Here is a 20,239-nt window from a genome sequence, read left to right as displayed (position 1 = left end):
GAACACGTTAGGGCATCAAAATCACCAGGGCTTTTAGTTTTGTTGGTTTGATTTAATACAAAAGAGCCCTGTTTATATTTAGCTTCTGTTTGGCATAACACTTTTCTACTTCTTTAGATCATAGATTTTGTTCTTTTTGAGAAACCTATGAACTAGTCTTATATTTGAATTGCATCAATTCTTTTCACATTATAGAATATTAATTATTGCATTCATTTTCTAGCTTCAAAATATTCAGCTGATAAGTGCTAACATTTGTTTAGTAAATATTAATTTTCAGTTCTAAGGGAATGAACGAAATAATTATTTCAGCCTTGATTTTGTACCTTATGCATTTAATTTCACCTTGTAAGCAGATGTACAGTCTACTTGTGTTTTCAGTCTTCTGTCATTTTGTCTCTCCTCTCTTTTTCCTAGGCCCAAGGACTGAACTGAGGCTTTCTATGCCTGTGCTTTCTATGCAAGCGCTTTGCCACTTGGCTAAATCCCTATCCCACCATCCTACTATGTAAACCTCTATTTTCTTTGGAAAGGTGAAGGAGAGTTTTTTCTCCATTCACCTTTGAATTTCATTCCATTAAGCCCAAGTAACTACTAGAACCAACAATGGAGATGAATAGTTTTAACATTAATGGTTAACCTCCAGGTCAGGTTGTGCTAGCTCTTAATTAAGTCTTTTATATAAATTAGCTGGTTTAAACCTAATAATAAGCCATAGAGAGATACAGGGGGCAAGTGAGGTACAGATGTAATATCACTCATCCAAGATCAGACAGCTGGTGGAGTCAAACTCTGACTTTGTTTACTTGCACAGTCTATGCTCTTAACAGAGGCAGATTTCTATATCTGGATGGTGGCTTCTAGGTTTGCCACTTGCTTTCTAACAGTTGTAGGAGAGATCATACACTCTTCATCTTAAATTCTCCAGCTGTAAAAAAGCCAGGACATTTCTCTGTCCATTTGGATGTTTTCCTAGGAGATAAAAATGAGAAGTAGGGAAGGTACCTATCTGTGCAGTGACAGCATGAAAGGTTTTCCAACATCATTACAAATTCAGAGCAGAACTTCACATTATTAACTTTGAAATCTTTTTGCTATCACATTTACTTCAGCTTTTCATTTTGCCTTCATCCCCTGTCTGAAGGTGGCAAACTAGTCTTTCAAAAAGATTAGGGGAGAACAAAGCATAAAGCAGAAATATTCAGCTCCAATGGATCAGTTGATATTTCTATAGAGTCTACATGAGAAAGGACTCAGTTCTGTGCCAAGGTCATCCCAATTTAAAACAATTTTCGGATCAGGGAAGATGTTTAAATGTTGACATGAAGAGCCACAATTATAGCTAAAGCTAAGTTCTCTCTGGAACATGTTCATTAAGGCAGACGTAGTCTGGAGTAATAGCCAGAAAGACATGCATAGAGATAGTATTACCCCCAATCTGGTACAGCACCAAAGCTAATTGCTTCCTTGAAACAGGTTGCACCTGTTTCTAGAATGAGCACATCTCATGAGACTCCAGTTCTACCTTTCTGAATAAGAAAAATACCAAAGACTAACTTGAAGCACAAGGAAGATTCTAGAAATCTTGAAGTTAACAAAGCAGCTATGTGGTATACCAAAAATACGGAGAATCTGGAGTTGCTTTGAAACTTTATGCTGTTTTATTCCAACTGCATGACCTTTAGTAACATGATCAAGAATGTGACTTGTGGAACCTGGCTACCTATGCTTAACCCTAGATTTTTCCATGATAACACTCTGTCTTGGTGTTTCAGTATAAAACAGATTAAAAATAGGTAAAGCAGTTAAAAATTTGAATTATGGAATGAGAAGTCACTGACTTTATGTGTGCAACATTTAATCAATAGTATCACTACATAAGGGTTTATTGTTACCAAAATCTCTTGCTTTAGTCTTCTTATAAAATGAGAATAACAATATTGTATTACAAGACTACATGGGATATTTTAGGTTTGAGACAGGGTAAAAATTTCAAATGTGTTAACAGCTATTACCAATTTTTCAAGATATATTTTCATATTTTATTGTTGTTCACCTAGTCCTAGTGTTGACCAACAATGATTTATAAAGAAGATGAAACATCTTCTTTATTTCTTTTAAATGGTTGAGAAGAACTGTTCATGCCAGAGCAGCTGTGATGGCAGATCAATGTGCTAACATATCAATATGTCTGGCATCAAATGAACCTTAATAAACAATTCTTTTCTCATATGCTTTTTAAGATTTAATGTATTATTATATGCAATAAATCCATAAGTAAGCCTAGACTTAATGATTCTTTTTTCTACCTCTCTCCTCTTTAATTTTATGTTATAAAGGTTTACTTAGATTATTAGTAATGAAAAGTAAGGATTAGTGCCTCTGTAAGAAAAAGGAAAGGAGAAGACACTTACTAAATGCTGGCTACCAATTTATCTTAATTCTGGGATCTGCTCTTCAATGCTACCATGGACAAAAAGTGCCTTTCTGTACAGCTAAGAAAGCAGAGAAGGTACATAGCTTCATATTATACAGTCATTGAGCAGGGAAATCTTCTCTGAAACACAATTTAACTATATGATAGTCACTGTTATCTGTAGTCACTATATTGTACATTAGATCCAGAATACCTATTCATTCTATATAACTGAACTTGAATGTTTGACCAGATCTCTCATTCTCCATTGATTGTAGAGTCTTGGCACTTTCCTATGTCTGCATAGCTCCCAAAGGTATGCTACTTGATTCTATTTGTTTTACTTCCATCAAAGAAATAGCTATGTGATTTGAAACACTGGAAGTTTAAAAAGTTATGTGAGATATACATTAATGTCCTTTTAAAGAGAATCACAGAAAAGTATTATATTTTTAATAAATTGCATTTTTGAAGGTGATTATCAGATGTTCTGTCTAAACTATTTAGCCTGTCATATTTTACACTCTTGTAGTATCTGTCACTCACAGCAGAGTCCACATGGGTTAGTATTGGTGCAAAGAAAGAATAATTACTCCAGTTGCCTTCTTGAGTTCTGATGCTAGTTAGACAGTGTACTTCAAAGTACACTGTAAATATTGTATAAGGGCTGGAGAGATGACTCAGCAGTTAAGAGCACTGCTTGTTTTGCAGACATACTGAGTTCAATTCACAACACATTAGACAAATGGCTCACAACCATTTGTAATGGAATCTGATGCCTTCTCCTGTCTGATGCCCTTTTCTGTCATGCAGACATATATGCAAATATAGTACTCATGCTCATAAAATAAATAAATCTTAAAAACATATCATATTAATATCACCATAAATTCTTATAAATTCTATATGTTATTTAAATAATTTCTTCATATAACAGGCTATGGTTTATAAAAATCGTAAGCCAGTGTTGGTGTCAGGGATGAACTGAAAAACCTCTTCCTCATATCTTTGTGCATAAGTTTTATGCTTTTGGCTTTCCTTACACTCTGGACTCTGGGTAAGCTGTCATAAGAAAGTTAGTTGTATTCATTTCTTACTAGAATTACCAATCTCTAATCGCTTCCATGATCCAGTAGATGGCTCTACACCCATGACATGTAGGCTCAGTGGACTCAGTGGTCAAAAAACCAAATAAGACCACACAGAATGTGGACAGAATAGCGGGTGGGAGGAGGAGGTCAGGAAATAGGGAGGAAGAATTGTGAGATAGGGATGGTTTTGAAATTTTACTCTTTTAAAAATACAAACAAAATCAATAAAAATTAAAAAATATGTATTTAATTTTAATGGCAAGAATATCAAGAAAACCATTCCCCTATATAGCTGGGTGTATAAACACAGAAAAAAAAAAACAATCTGTCAGTACACTAAAGCGTCTAATACTGTCCTATATGTAATTCTATTATATTTACCATACATATATTTACTAATTATTAAATATATTCCAGGAACTCTTCTTTTTACTGGGGCTGACATCCAACACAAAAAAGTTCTCCTGTTTTCACAGAACACCTTAGTAAAGGGATACATGATAATACTCAATTTTCATTTTTCCAATACATATCTTGGTTGTTCCTTTATACCATTGGAAACATGACCACTCATTTGCAGAGTTTGTAGAAGCTGCTATTCTTGTTTACTAATAGTTTCAGCCACATTGCCTGACATCATTCTAAACACTGATGCACAATGCAACATGACTAAAAAGTTAAAAAGAAAACCTAAACTATTTGGAGACTTTTGCAATAGTCAGGTAATAAATTTTTATTTTGACCTAGTGTGCTGTCTTTAGAAAAGCAAACACACTGTACATGTGTTTTGAAGAGTTTGCTGGTTAATGGGGTGAAGAATGTGAAAGGAAAATGGTGGGAAGGTTGATCACAGATTTTGTGACAAGAGCAAAACTGGAATAGATAATTTACTGTAAAAGCAAAGACTATGAAGAGGCAGGATAAAGGTAAATAACAATCTGCTATTGTAAATGTTTACTGTTTAAAATTCTAAGAGGAAATCAAGTAAGAAGCTGATTAGGCAATGAAGATATAGACATATAATTTAAACACAAATAGGAAGTGAGGGGGTCAGAAAAACTATGTAAGTATTATAAATAATGAAGATGTGAGCAACCTAATATCTAATACAAATTCCACTAAGTAAATAATAATTCAACTGCATATAACAAATAGTTATTATATAGCTATTGGAATATTACCAATGATTTGAATTTTTGACTGTCTTCTCTGGTAGAATACATACTTTGTTATTCTTTATGTTTTGTTAATTTTATGACTTATAGAAATGCACATCATTTTATAATAAAAAATAGATTAAAAAGCAGAAATACAAATGGGACATAAAGCAAGCTGATAGGTAATAATAAGACAATAGTTTTAGAGTTGAACATTGCAAATAATATCTTAGAACAATGGGAAAGTAATAGTTTAAAAATTATTTTTATTCAGATATTATTTGGCTCATTTTTCTATATTACTGACATCCTCTCAAAACAAAAAGTGAATTATATAACCCCCAAATTTATGAAATTTGTTGTCTGCAGTAATGTAAGACTATATATTTGAAATGTTATGATGAGAGTCTACAGTTTTCTTGTATTTGTTAAGGTGTTCATTAACAATGAATAATCTCAATAACAATGATGATAATGATTAGTAATGGTATTGTTTTTATTATGGCATGTAATGATCAAGATGATGGCTGAAGCCACCCATGAGTGACAATACTGTCATTGATAATTCAACTATCAAAGTATATACATGTATACAATTAGGAATTGGACAAATTTTATGTCTATTATCCTCTCAGTATTATATAGCAATTAGAGCAAACTCCTAGAGGAATAGATCATGGTCAGTTGCCCTGAGTAGTAGCATCTTACCTGTTTCAATACACAAGGCAAGGGCTGGAAGCAAGGTGCTCATTGCGCTGTTGATAGTAATTGACTTGCAGTACAAGGGACAACTATGAACTAGTGGTTGACATCTTTTATATTGATCCCTATAAAATTCTTCATTGCCCATCATTAGTCTATTTTTTCTTTTTTATTACATCAGTCAGCCTGAAAGGGTGATGATGAACTCATTGTGCCACCAAGCAACACAACATTGATTTAACCATTTAAATTTTATATCAACAACATAGCTATAGGTGTATAATAACCATTTCCATAAAACAGTAGAAACAATGTTGTTTGTTATGGGCAGAGAAAATGATGACTATCTATAAAGGCCATCTATGTATCTGTAAAATGTTCATTATAATTTTATTTTTGTAACATTGAATTAATTTCTCTGACTGTAAACAACAACTTAACATGTTTCCAATATGTTTTTAGATGCTTCCCTTTAATTAAGATTTGCCAACTTCTCCATTAGCATTCTCTTTTGCTAACTGGCTTGCTCTGTGAATCACATCTCTGGACTTGTATAAGTCAGTCTTCAATGGATATATGGAGCCCTCATGAATAAAGAGGGAACTCCCATTGCAGTGTTTACTTAATAATATATTCTCTTTCTGTAGCAAGGGTTAATCCATTCCTTCCTTTGCATTATAATACTTCACCTCCAAGGAGGCATACACCAGCAGGTTCCCTGTTGGAGAAATCAAGCAAGCAACACAGAAAAGAATGGGTAACTTCAAGGCATCTCCTTATGAATCCTTAATTTGCTGACATTTTATCATGAGACTTTATAAAATTTATGAGGAACCTACTCATCCTTTGCAGAATTTTAACTGAGAAATCATGCTTGATGTTAGTTTGGCTAAGCACTGCTAGGGAATATAAATAAAAGTTAAAAATATGTTTCTGAGTTCCCTGAGGGACAAGCCTGACTGCATAGGGGTTGATGTCAAAAGTCGGGATGGGTATGGCCATCATGTCTCACTGGATAACGACAGGAAGACCAGAGCCATTACAAGGTCCCCTTTAATTACTGGAGGTCAGGCCTCTATCCCTGCCTTAGCAAGATTAGAATCACCACGGCCCTTCTATACTTGGAGAAGGGAAGAGATATTAGGGGCAGCCCTGCTTATACACTGAAGGCCTAAAATCAGCCATAAGCCTAAAATCAGCAATAGGTCTGCTAGCAGACATACATGCCTGCTAACACAGTCTTGGGTCTCTGCAGAAAAACACTGAAACAGATGGCTATAAGCTATTGTAAACAAGCAGCTTTTGTGGAAATTTACCAGCCTGAGTAGTCATAGACCTTGTAAATAGGCAGCCTTGGTGGATAGTACCAACTTAGATAAGGACAAGTGAATCATAGGCAGAGTCATAGTGACTTGTCCCCTGAACCTTTACTCAGCTGATACCCTGTTCTGAAAGATATCTGTACTCCCCCTGAACACCTATGCTTCTGTGTCATCCCCTTCCCCACACCCTGCATTTTTTTGTTTATAACCCCTGTGTTAAAAGGTAAAAATTATGATTTGATAATAATAAAAAAAGGAAAAAAATCTTAAAAGAAATGGCTAAACTATACTTTAGTTTACCATGAAGATTTACGGTACTGGGTGGTTTGAGTAGCTTAATGTGGATGCCCACTGGCCAATAAAGGCCAGACTGACCTCTCCAACACCAGCTGTGCTTAATGGGTAGATTCCAAAGCAGAAGATGTGGAACAAGGAGGGGCCACTAATGTCAAACTTTAAAAAACAACTACAGTCACTATTGCCTCATCATTGTCTCACCATAGATCATCGTTTGCACTTTTGTAAACTTTACTCCATTCCTAGGCTTGTTTTATGAATGGATATGTGTATAGTATCTGTACCTTGTAATGTCTACCTTAACTGAATGGCCTACAGTTTCTTATTAAATACCTTTCAAAACACACCAAAAAATAAGAAAGAGAAATAAAACCTCACAGATTATCCAAAGTACAATTGCGTTTAGCCTAGGAGTTCAAGTGGAGAGACTGTTTATACTGTGCTTGGCTTCACTGATTCCAACTTTATATATTTTCAGTTAAGGTAGCATTAGATGATCCAAATAGTTATAAAAATAAACATTCTCAATGCAGCTATCAGATTATATGGTTTCTCGTAACCAACTGCAAAGTTCAGTAAACTGAAGAAGCATACAGAGATTGCGCTCTGCTTGAGCAGCTGTGTCAGATTGCTGACTATATTTCAATAAGTCGTTGGAAGATGTTTGCCAAGAAGTTTTATTTGTGAGAAAGTTCATCTTAAAAACTTTATGTTTTTAAATAGTATTAATAACAGCTAGTCCAAATAAGTGCTTACTTCTTTTCCAGCACATCACACGTAAGAACACACCTTACTGTCACAATAAAGTGAGGTAGGAAGTGCCACACTGCTCCTTGTATAAAGGAGAAATGTAGAGAGCAGTTTTGTAGCACATCTGAGGTCATGCAGTAGACAGAAGTCAAGGCTGGGGTGAGTAGGTTGCCTTGGAGACTTAGGACCCAATCACTGAATATTTATGATTCTCATTTGGGTCAGTTGCCTGCTTACAGTACTACTGGCTGCTTTCCATTGCAGGTTAAAAGCACATAGGAAGACTGGTCATGTATGAAGAAAGGGAGTTTGGTAAATCCAATACTGCCTTAAATTACTGCCTTCAAGATGAAAAGAAAGGCTGGAGTGTGCTTACGATCTGACCGAAAGTGCAGGTTCTTATTGTTACAGAGCCTGGTCCTGATGGGTGAGCCTCACCTTGGGTCACCAAGATACAATACTTGAAAAGTTTGTATTGGGCCAGGCGGTGGTGGTGCACGCCTTTAATCCCTGCACTTGGGAGGCAGAGGCAGGCGGATTTCTGAGTTCGAGGCCAGCCTGGTCTACAGAGTGAGTTCCAGGACAGCCAGGGCTAAACAGAGAAACCCTGTCTCGAAAAACCAAAAAAAAAAAAAAAAAAAAAAAAAAGTTTGTATTGAACTCACTGTCTCTCCAACTTGGGACGCATAATTGGTTTTAGAGTTTGTGATATTTTCCTGGAAGTATGAGTTTCTCTGAAAATAAGTATTTTGATAATGTTAACTTCATTTTATGATTTTGTAAAAAAAAAAAATAGCTTGCAACAAAAGTATTTTTATATTAAAGCGAAACAAAGAAAGTACCCCTCAAACTTATTTTCTTTTTTTTTAACCCTATTTTAATTCTTTGATTATTATATAGAATGTATTTTGAACAAATTCCCACTCTAAACTCTTCCCCCAGCTCCTCCCATAACTCACTCTCCTCCCTCCCATCACTTTCCATCCAACTTTGAGATTTTCTTTTAGTTTTTCTACCATTGAGTCCAGTTTGCATTTTATAGCTAGCCTCTCTTGGCCTACGGACAACCTACTAGGGATCACATCATGAAAGAAAACTGGCTCCCCATCTCAGACCGTATTGAGTGCAAATGGTTGCACTGATATTGGTATGATTCTTGTCCACTTTCCTTCTCTATGCAGGGATTTTTTTAACTGGAACTCACTCAGGTCTTGTGCACACTGTTACAATTACTGAGTTCACATGTGAAATGGCCCTTGGTGTCATGGAAACATTCTTTATTAGATGTTTTTGACCACCTCTTACTCTTATAATCCTTTTGTCCCTTCTTTTATGAAGTTCCTGTTACTTGAAGGAAGGGAACACACACACACACACACACAGATACACACACAGACACAAATATATATGTATATGCACATTTTCATATTTAAAATATATATAAATTATACATATGAATACATAAATTTGTATATATTTACATAATTTATATATATGATATATTAAATGTATAATCGTGTATATGCATATGTACATATACATCATATATATACATACACATCATATATATATATACACATACATAAACATATATATGATTTATAGTTTTGTTAGCTGGTTCTTTGTGAATTTCACATCATGTACCCCAATCCTACTCATCTCCCCCTTCCCACTTACCATCCTCCACTGTTGAAACCTCTTCACACAACAGAGAAAAAAATATCTCACCGTGGAACCTGTAGTGTGTCACACATTTTACAGTGTACCCTTCTGTCCATACTTCTTTGCTTGCAAATGTTCATTGCAATGATTTCTTGGTCTGGCTCTGCTACTCTACCAATACTAGAACCTCATTGGGATATCCTGTTGATACCCTGTGTCATGGAGATCCTGTAGTTTTGGGTCTGTAGGACTGGCCCCTTTTATGTATTCCCAATGGGGTAGATGTTAGGGTAGGCCAATTCAAAGCCCTGGAACTGAGCCTGAGAGGTATCTGAGCTGGTCAACACGCTGGCTTTCCCACTCTCGTGCCTTTGTGGTTGGCTCACCAGCAAGCCCTGTAACCAGGTCCAACTTTTCCATGCTGCTCAGGCGAGGTGTAGGGCTTGCTTTCCTGAGTGTTGCAGCCAGTTAGGGATATGGCCAGTTCTCCCACTCTCAAAATCAGAGCTAGCCCACAGATGAGCAAAGGTCGAGGGAGGGAAGAAGAACATCTTTCCCTTGCCCACAGCAACACACAGCAAACAAGAGGCAGGGATGCTTCTCCCTTTAGGACTGGCTCATTTGCCGCCCCACATCAAGGGCCATATCTGCTGTGCTGCCCAGGTGAGGAACAGAGTCAGCTCTTCTGCACTCATGATCCCGTGAGGGCCAACTCTTCTACCTGCCATGGGTGATGAGGGCAAAGGGTGGGGAGAGCATATCACCCCCACTCTCCCTCGCCAATGTCACTGCTCAGCAAACAAGAGGCAGGGCCAGCTCTCCCACACTCATGCCCCCAGGTCTGAATCACCCACAACCCCCACATCCAGGGCCAGCTCTGCTGTGCTATTCAGGTGAGGTGCAGGGCCTGTTCTCACAAGTGCTATAGCTGCTGAGGGGCAGCTCTCATGTCCCCAGGGCCAGGTGGTGAGGGGTAAGGTGTAGGAGGGTATCTCTTCTTCATCCATGCTACTACATGGGAGACAAGTGGTTGGACCAGCTCTCCCATGCTTGTCTCAGGGCTAGCTCACCTACAACTCACGTGAGGGTCCTCGCTCTGAAGTACCATAGCTGGCCAGGGTCAGGATCAATTCTCTTGCTTTCCTACCTCCAGGGCCAGTTCTTCACAGACCTCAGACATCAACATTGTCTTTGGTGGCAACAGACCCCTATGCTACAGGGATACAGACTCAGACGTGGCCTGCGCACAGGCCAGAACCTCCCATGGTCCCAGGTGGCACACCAGCTACCCATATCAGGCAGTTCTTCACTAGCCTGAACATTCTAGGAGTGTGCTTCTCTTCCATTGTGTGACTGCAGATTAGATTAGATTATGACCTTTCCAACTCTGAAAGTTTGGAACTCAGAATCATAAACCATGCAAGCATCACTGTTTCCAAAAAATTTTCATTTTCTTGAGACAAAGCTTCACATTGTGGCCCAGGCTGGCTTCAAACTCATGGCAAGCCTCTTGCTTTAGCCTCCCAGGTACTTGTAATCAAATGTTTCCAGCTGATGTGACTGGAGAGGTTGTTGAGGGAAATCTCCTTTAAAAAAATACTTCCCTGGTTGCTAAACTCTCACCACTAGAGACTGAATTCTTCATTTGTTACTTTAGATAAATGTAACAAATCTTCAAATGTAATATATAAACTCAAAGGTAGTATCCTATACATGTAATCTTCTAATAATAAACATATTTGTAATTTATTATTATATTAAAAACCTTATAGTGTCTTGAAGAAATACAAAAATCATTTATCCTAAATGAAGACTTAGAGGTTTTAAGTGACAGGGCCAGGACTACAAGCCAAAAATTCGTCTCTGTGAGAGGAAAGGCATGGATGTGAGAAAGAGGCCTTTAAGGGCAGGTGAATTAGAATTCTTCCTCCGATTCTTGTATGACATGAGGCATTTTCTTAATTTCTTTTAGTTTTTTTGTTGTTATTTATATACATCAAGACTATCACATAGAAATCATATAGCATAGATATATGTGTTTATAAATATAGTTCTAGCTTATATTTCTCTTTAAATCTTTACAAGCTATTTACCTACTGCAAATGTCTGATTTTTTTTTTTTATTTATGATCAACACTTATATATTTTCAAGTCAGAATCAAGGTCACCTCTTATTTAAAATTTCATTTGATGTTATGGCTGTTGCTACGGCATCTATACAAACCTCAATAATCACTTATAAATGTTTCCTGAATACCTCCTGTGGGTATTAGGGATTGCGGATAATACTCTATAATGCAGTAGTGATTGAATTCTGCTAGGCTCTGGACTTTAGTTCAGGACTGAAGAAATGGCTTGGCAGTTAACACTTGCTTCTGAGTTTAGTTCTCAGCATCCATAGCATGTAGATTTACTGCCTTCTATAACTCTAGTTATAGGGGAGTCTACATCCTCTGCTCACCTCCACAGACACTACACACAAGTGGCAAGCACACACACACATACACATGTAAAAATTAAATAAATCTTAAAAATTTTTATCCAAAGGATCTTTGACATTTAAAAGAGATAAGAACTGACACAAAATTCCCAATTTTTTTGTTTCTAGACAAGGGCATAATAACTGCTATTAATTATGATAATTATTTTTACAAAAGAAGGAAATTTTAATGCCAGAGTATATAACCTCAAGGTTATGAAACAACTAATAAAGTTGCCTTTATGAAAAAAAATTCTCAAGCAGGGAGAATAGGCACTGCTTTACATAATTTTTAAATTTAATTTAAAAGTTTTAGATTTTTAATGCCAATAGTCTAGTAGAAAATACTAAATTAGTATAATGAATGAAATACTGAATCTGTGTTTGAGCAAATATTTCTGGTCCATAGAAAGCTTACAGCAGGGGAATACGAGGCAGGACACAACAATGCTGACACAGTGTCAAGAGGAAGTGTGCATATATATGAGCTGATAAATTTTTCTTCACAATTTTTGCTGGTACCACTCATTCGGAAGATTTTGTGTACTTATTAGCAAGAATATCTTGCATGGAAACATAAAAAGAGTCAAGACAAGAAGTAACACAATGAGGCAAACATACTGTGGGATGACTATGCTTCAGAGAGATTATCTGTCTGCAAGAACTTTCTGTATGCCTTTAATGTTGGTTAGAAATTACAGTAAGTACAGATACTCTATATAAACACCTCCAATGGATTTATTACATGTCGCTCATGGTTATAGGTTGTTTGTGTTATTTTCTTTTTTAATCACTACAACTCCCTGAGATAGATTCAACTTCTCTTCCTTTGCAGACTTGAGGAAGCTGAAATGTGCAGTTGTGAAGGGATTAAGCATGGCCACACATAGCGGGAGCTAGAGATAGGTCTCACCTGACTGGCCAACTTTATAGCTTAGCAGAACTCACAGGTCCTTTTCTGCCACGCAATTCTCTGATGAGAAGAATTTACTTAATTTGATTTTCAATTTTATACTAGAGAGAAAATCTAAGTGCTTCTTTCTAGTTAGGTTTGTAAAACTGTCTCTTTTTTCCTACTTAAAAGCTATGCAACCATAAACTGTCTTTGAGTGAAGTTTAATTTCTCCATCTTTAAATAGCGATAGAGATCCTTCTCTCTGTTTTTAAAAGGATTAAATGAGTAGGGTATATTAAACAGCTAGCAAGTGGCCAGGATTATAAAGAGGCTTCAACAAATGTTAATTTATTATGGGTCCTAGTAAGATAAAATGACATTTCAAATAAATCAGCTTCAATATTAGTGGCAGGTTGAGAGCAAACAGATTATTTCTCTGGAGCATAAAGGTATCTATATTTACAAATACTTCATGGAGCCCTGAGGATTATCTTTGCCATAGTCCTCATTTTAATTAAGAGCACAGAGCTAAGATATCTCAGCATAGGGAGGAGTCTGCATAAATGCACATTTTCAGCTTCCAAACTCTTTGTTCTCTGGCTAAAGATATAAGAAGCTACTTCAGCAACCTGGTATTGTGAGATAAATAGGAAATGCTTAATCATTTTAAAACACATATGAAAGAACAGACGGGACAAAGAAGAAGCACATGGCAGCATAAAGCCTCCTTTACTTTGTCAAAACTGACAAATAACTTCAGTTAAACAGACAAGATATAAAACCCAAACAATCCATGTCTATCTGTTATGAAGATAAATATATAGGACACACATACACATATATTCTCCTATGCACACACACATACTTAATCTCTCTCTCTCTCTCTGGATGAGGTTTCTATGTGTATTCCTGGCTGTCCTGAAACTCACTCTGTAGATCAGGCTGACCTCTAAATCAGAGATACTCCTGCCTCTTCCTCCCAATGCTGGGATGAAAGTAATGAGTCACCACTACCTGGCTCCTTAATCACATTTTGGTTAAAAAAAAGTCAGGGTCAGCCTCCAACTGTATCTAAGCACACATTTATATATGTTTGAAAACTTTACAATAGGCTGTTATACTGGTCATCTTAAAGTATGTCAGTCTAGAATGAGAATTTGAGGGAGGTCTTATTTTTAATTCTTTGAGTATTTTGTACAGTGTATTTTGACCAAAGTTTCAGTTTCTCTAATCCCCACATTCCTCCTACATCTACTTTTTGTCTTCTTTTAAAAAATAGATTATTTTCCTTTTAAAAAACATTCATCAAGGATAATTTATGCTTTGCATATATTCTTGGATGTGTGGCCTTCCATTGGAAAGAGGTCAACCCACCAGAGTCTGTACTGTTAAAAAGAACTAACTCTCTTCGAGGAGACTTTTGGTTCATAACCACAATTTCATTCCTTTGCCAAGTGTATTAAGCATATACTAATTTTAGAATGGAATGTTTAAAAATACAAAGAAAAAAATGAACATTTGTTATTCACCTATAAATTAATTAATTTGTTTAATCAGTCACTATTTGTTGAATTCTTATTAATGGTGATTTAAATAAATGAATTTTTTCTCTGTGAACTAACAGACTTGATGTTTTAGGGTGCTGTGCCCATGTCTTGTCACCTGTGGTGCTAGTAATGGGGCATGTTCTGAGATTCTTGATGTGTTCCCTCTTGGAATTAACATGGTGCATTAATTTGAAACTCTTTGGAACCAAATTTATCTCCCTTCTTTTTTCTTATAGTTTTTGCACTAGACGGAGGGTAATTCTCAAATTCCATTAACTATGGGTCACCATTGACAGGCAGATCTTGGAAGGTAGAGCCATAAGAGAAATACTTGAGTTCTGACCTCACACAACCATATGGAGAACATTGGCAAGCTACCCCTTCTTTCTGAGCCTGGGTATGATCATCTTTCATCAAGCAATGAAACCTATTCTACAGAATTGCTGCAAAACCCAAATGGGACCAAATGTGAAAAAAACTTAGCCAATCACTTTGTGATAGATGCATGCATAATACTGTCTTTCCACAAGGAATTTGGGATTATATAGCAGGAAATTCCTTTACACATGTATTTACAAGTATTGTAAGATTTTTACTTAAAGTAAAATACAGTGAGCTTGAACTTTAGTTTATCTGCTAAACAACAGCTGACAGTGTACAAATGTGATGCTTTTCCTAGAGATCATTATCAACCCAATTAATCCAGAAACATATCTGACCTGGTGTAGTCATCTTCAACCAGCATGTGCTTTGGAATTGGTGAGTACCTTCCTGGAGAGATGGGTGGCAGGGAAGTTTTGTATTCTAACGTGCCATTGTTACCAGACAGTAGATGATTTTCCATCGGTGGAGAATAAGCTAAGGAATTGGGGAAAGCAAAAGAAATGGAATCAAACCTTTTATGTGGGTGATTGGATGCATTACATTTCAGAAGATGAGTTAAAAACATAAAGGCTTTGTTTCATGCCAAATTTTTTTCTTGTTCTCCAATAAGGGTGAGTTTCTGTCTTTTTATATTTCCCACATATAAGTGCTTGGTGACTTTACACTTGGAAAGTTGTAATAACAGTTATATTTGTAACCCAAATTAGCATAATTAGGTGATAAGAAGAGCTGAAGGAGAGACTCGACTGACACACATTTTCAGAACGATGATTAACTTTCTACTGAAACAAAAATGTTACCTTCTAACTGTAGGACTCACATTCACCTTACATAATTAATATCAAATCATCAAAAGCAAGAGGCTCACAAGGAATAAATTTTTCTATAAAAGTTTTCCATAAATATGCTGTATTTTATCACAGGAAGTCTGCAAGCTCAAGCATTTTTCTTCTGTTTTTTCCCTAATCCACCTTTTCACTGATGCCTCTTCACTGATAGGTTCCCTGGCTGGTACTTTCTTCCACTATTTTCTCACATATGTTTTGTATGCTAAGGTGAACTCCTGAAATCTAACTTTGCCCTTGTTTTTTGGCTTAAACATGTTTCACTGTCTCTACTGTTTGGGACATAATATACATCTTCTTTTTTTATCAGGTCAGTAAACCCATTTCAACATTTCTTATCCATGCTCACAATCCTCAAACAAAACCTGTGGTTTTGGCATCTGAACCACTGCTTTACTAAATGGTGTATCTACAATTCATTTCTCTGACCCCATCTCAAATGTAAAATTCAGAAGGCATAAAATTTCTCCATTCTTCAAAGATAGATTGGAAATCTTTCTTTTCTAATCTCTAAAGGAGATTTAGTTTTATTTACCTCACAGTATATATTGCCTCTTATTTCTGCTAAATTGTGTTACTATTAACACATTTCAGAAGCTAACCCTCCAGCCATGCTGCTGAAGGCAGGGCTTATATTTTTTCTGCATCTCACATCCTACTTTACAATGTATGGGGCATGTGTTAAATTACTTTAATCAATTAGAAAGTCTTATGTTCTGCTTTAAAAAAAATCTCTACCACAGCATTTATTTGGTCTTACAAAGTGGCTCACAGATTCTCAAATCTGACTCCTCTAAATTTACCAGGTTCAAAAGTTTCTGAAAGTCAAAACTCATTCTTATCCTAAAGTAAGGCTTATCTTGGCTTACGGTCTTCTTTAGGGGAAAAATGGCCATTTGGAGGATGATACATTTGAGACCATTATTTCAAAAAGTAAGAGCTAAGGCCATGGGCTTTTAGCTAAGGTTATTCAGCTTTTAAATTTTCCTCAAGAGAAACATCTAATCTAAGAAAGATTCAACAACTTGCTTAAGATGATAGTATTAATTAATAGTCAGCCCTGAAGGCATCCTGAGTGCAACCATTCACAATTGAACTCTCAAAGTTTCAAATCCAGCAAGCCAACTTATGTCAACAAAAAAATCCATTAGACTTACATAAAAAGTAAATTCTTTCTAAATTTAGTTCCAGAAGATAGAAGAGCAGGCACGAGGCCTAATTAGCAGTGGATTTGGTGCGGTCCCCAGAATGTGATTCATGTTGTTGCCCTAGGAGTCCTGTGTCACCTACTGCTACAGACACAATGACTGGTTATTTTCTTGATTCTATAGAATATAAAAAATTCAGCTAGAGATAAAAGTTATGATGATGACTGAAAGTGGAGATTTCATCATGCTGGGGGGCCAATGCTCTCCCGTAGGAGGATGCAACTATGTATGGCTGGTTTTGCTAGTATCTGATTTTTACTCTGCTGCTACATAGATTTCGACTAGGACAAGGGATACAGTGGCATGGGACAACTCATGTTCTACGGGATTGAGCAATTATCATCTGGAGTGTTGTACCAACACTATCGTAGTCACTGTGTTTAAAAAACATATCACTCTGTCTTTCCATTAACGGTGGACCTACAAACACATCAAGGTGTCCCACCTTCAAAACATGAACTATAGTCCTGTAAAACAACATGAAACTGGTGATTAGAATATTTTCCCTGAAGTATTTAAAAAAGTGTAACAAGAGTAAAATTGTAGGCAGAGGTGCAGATGGCTTTGTGGAGTTCCATTTTGTATAGCAGGCAGGCTATTAGAGGATGGCTCCAAGCACAGTACTTACAGTGAGTAATATCCGGTGGCCCATAAGGATCAGTCATATAAATGGTGGTGGGTTTGCCAACTTTTAGATAAACAACATCAGATGTGTTCTTCAATATCGCTACAGCCTCTTCGTGTGTAACTTCTTCTAAACTATAGTTATTAACCTGAAAGAGGGGAAAGATCAATATGAATGTTAAACCTATGAAGTGAAAGAGAACCACCCAGGCAGACAGTATGATATTTGGAAGTATGACCTTATTAAAAGATTGGTTACAATGATTATCTTGGTATGTTTAGCATTCTTGATAGAACATAGAGTTTAAGCTTTAACCAAAGCAGGATAGATATAGTCATGAACGCTAAGAAACAAGTTAGCTTTGTTCATCTTTCTGATGCAGTGACATGAAATGGCATACAGAATAATATTTCTAGAAAAAAGTAAATCATCTTTTCAATATTTGCTATAATTTTTATGATGAAAATAAAATATCTGTCAAGCTGAGTATGCAGCTCAGTGATATAGTTAATAATTACTGAGAATGTATGAGGGCCTTGGATCAGCTCTCAGCACTAAAAAATACAAACACAAAAACAATACTGCCAAGAAAGAATGCACAGAAAGCACTGTACAATAATTGAAATAAACTTAAAAAAATAATCCACAAGCTTCCTACTTTAATATATTTAAGTAAGTGTTACCATGTTGGACACATTATTTTTTATTCTTGGATAAAGATCTGGAGTGACTGTCTGTAACATTAACATAATCTAGCATTGTGGCTTTTGTTTTTTACTGCTTTAATAGTGATTAAAAAAATCTCTTGCTAGACCCTGTTTAGTTTGCTCTTAATATGTTGGTACTATAAATAATGCCCATGGATGCAGAGGTGGTTCAATATACAAAAATTCATCAACATAATCTGCCATGTAAGCAAACTGAAAGAAAAGAAAACATATAGTCATCTCATTAGATGTTGAAAAATCCTTTGAGAAAAATTCAACACCTCTTCATGTTAAAAAGTTTTAGAGATATAGGATATCAGGTACATACTTAAACAAAGTAAAAGCAATATACAGCAAGCCAATAGCCAACATCAAATTAAATGGAGAGAAACAATGCAATTCTACTAAAATGAGAAACAACACAAGGCTGCCAACACTTTCTGTATATTTTCAATATAGTACTTGAAGTTCTAGCTAGTGTAATAAGACAACTAAAGGAGATCAAGGGGATACAACTTTAAAAAGAAGAACTCAAACTATTGCTACTTGCAGATGATGTCATAGTATATATTAGTGATCCCCCCAAAATCTATCAGAGAACTCCTACAGGTGATAAATAAATTCAGCAAAGTGGCTGGATACAAAATTAACTAAGAAAATCAGTAGCCATCTTTTATACAAATGATACGGGGAATGAGAAAAAAATTAGGGAGACAACATACTTCACAATATCATATAAAGTATCTCGATGTAACTCTAACCAAACAAGTGAAAGACCTATATGATAAGAACTTTGAATTTCTGAAGAAAGAAATTTAAGAAGCTATCCGAAGATGGAAAGATCTCCCATGCTCATGGATTAGTAGAATTAACATAGTAAAAATGGTTATCTTACCAAAAGCAATTTACAGATTTACTGCAATTTCCTTAAAAATTCCAACATAATTCTTTATAGGCCTTGAAAGATCAATTCTCAAATTCATATGAAAAAACAAACAAACAAGCAAAACCCAGGATAGCTAAAACAATATTGTACAATTAAATTCTGGAGGACCACCATCCCTGATTTCAAGCTGTATTACAGAGCAATAGTGATAAAAACTGCATAGGTATGAGCACTTTATTTTTGACAAAGAAGCCAAAACCATACAAGGGAAAAAGGAGAGCATCTTCCACAATGGTGTTGGTATAACTGGATGTCTGCTTGTAGAAGAATTAAAATAGATCCATATTTATCATCCTGCACAAAACTCAAATCCAAGTGGATCATAGAGCTCAACATAAAACCAGATACACTAAATCTAATAGAAAATAAAATAGGGAATAGCTTTGAATGCATTAGTACAGGAGACAGCTTCCTGAACAGAGTACTAGTAGGTCAGGCACTAAGATCAATAATAAATGGGACCTCATGAAACTGAAAAGTCTCTGTAAGGCAAATGACACCATCAATAGGACAAAATAGCAGTCTAAAGAATGGGAAAAGATCTTTACCAACAGTATATCTGACAGAGGACTAATTTCTAAAATATATGAAGACCCCAAGAAATTAGACACTAACAAACCAAATAAACTAAGTAAAAAAATGGGGTACAGACCTAAACAGAGAATTCTCGACATGGGAATCTCTAATGGCTGAGAAGCACTTAAAGAAATGTGCAGTGTCCTTAGTCATCAGGGAAATGAAAACCAAAATGACTCTGAGATTCCATGTTAACACCCATGGTTAAGATAAAAAGCTTAACAGTACATGCTGTTGAGGATGTGGAGCATAGGAAATACTCCTCTATTGCTGGTGGAAGTGCAAACTTGTGTGACCACTCTGTAAAGCAATTTGACAGTTTCTCAGAAATTGGCGATAATTCTACCTGAAGACCAAGCTATACCATTCCTGGGCATATACCTAAATGATGTTTACCACAAGGACATCTGCTCAATAATGTTCATAGCAGCTTTATTCATAATAGTCAAAAATTGGAAGCAACCCAAATGTCCATCAAGTGAAGAATTAATAAAGAAAATGTGGTTTATTTACATAATGGAACATTACTCAGTTATTAAAAACAAGAAATTTGCAGTCAAATGGATGGAACTTAAAATATTATCATGAGTAAGATAACCCATACCCAGAAGGACATGCATGGTATGTATT

The 20,239-nt window shown here is 36.0% G+C and overlaps 1 protein-coding gene across 24 annotated transcripts in view; it reads right to left on the bottom strand.

Moving 5' to 3' along the window:
- Positions 1–20,239, bottom strand: part of Dlg2 (discs large MAGUK scaffold protein 2) — a 1,841,012-nt gene that overhangs the window by 416,435 nt on the left and 1,404,338 nt on the right. For all 24 annotated transcript variants that reach the window (XM_076937777.1, XM_076937790.1, XM_076937770.1 and 21 more), the window contains 2 exons: positions 17,384–17,528; positions 15,038–15,176 (listed from right to left, as the gene is read on the bottom strand). In XM_076937777.1, the coding sequence (XP_076793892.1) occupies positions 15,038–15,176; positions 17,384–17,528 (284 nt within the window). The remainder of the gene's footprint in view (positions 1–15,037; positions 15,177–17,383; positions 17,529–20,239) is intronic.

Source organism: Arvicanthis niloticus, chromosome 1, assembly GCF_011762505.2.
Source record: "Arvicanthis niloticus isolate mArvNil1 chromosome 1, mArvNil1.pat.X, whole genome shotgun sequence".
In the NCBI taxonomy this organism is placed as follows: Eukaryota; Metazoa; Chordata; class Mammalia; order Rodentia; family Muridae; genus Arvicanthis; species Arvicanthis niloticus.
This window is presented reverse-complemented; position numbering and strand designations above follow the sequence as displayed.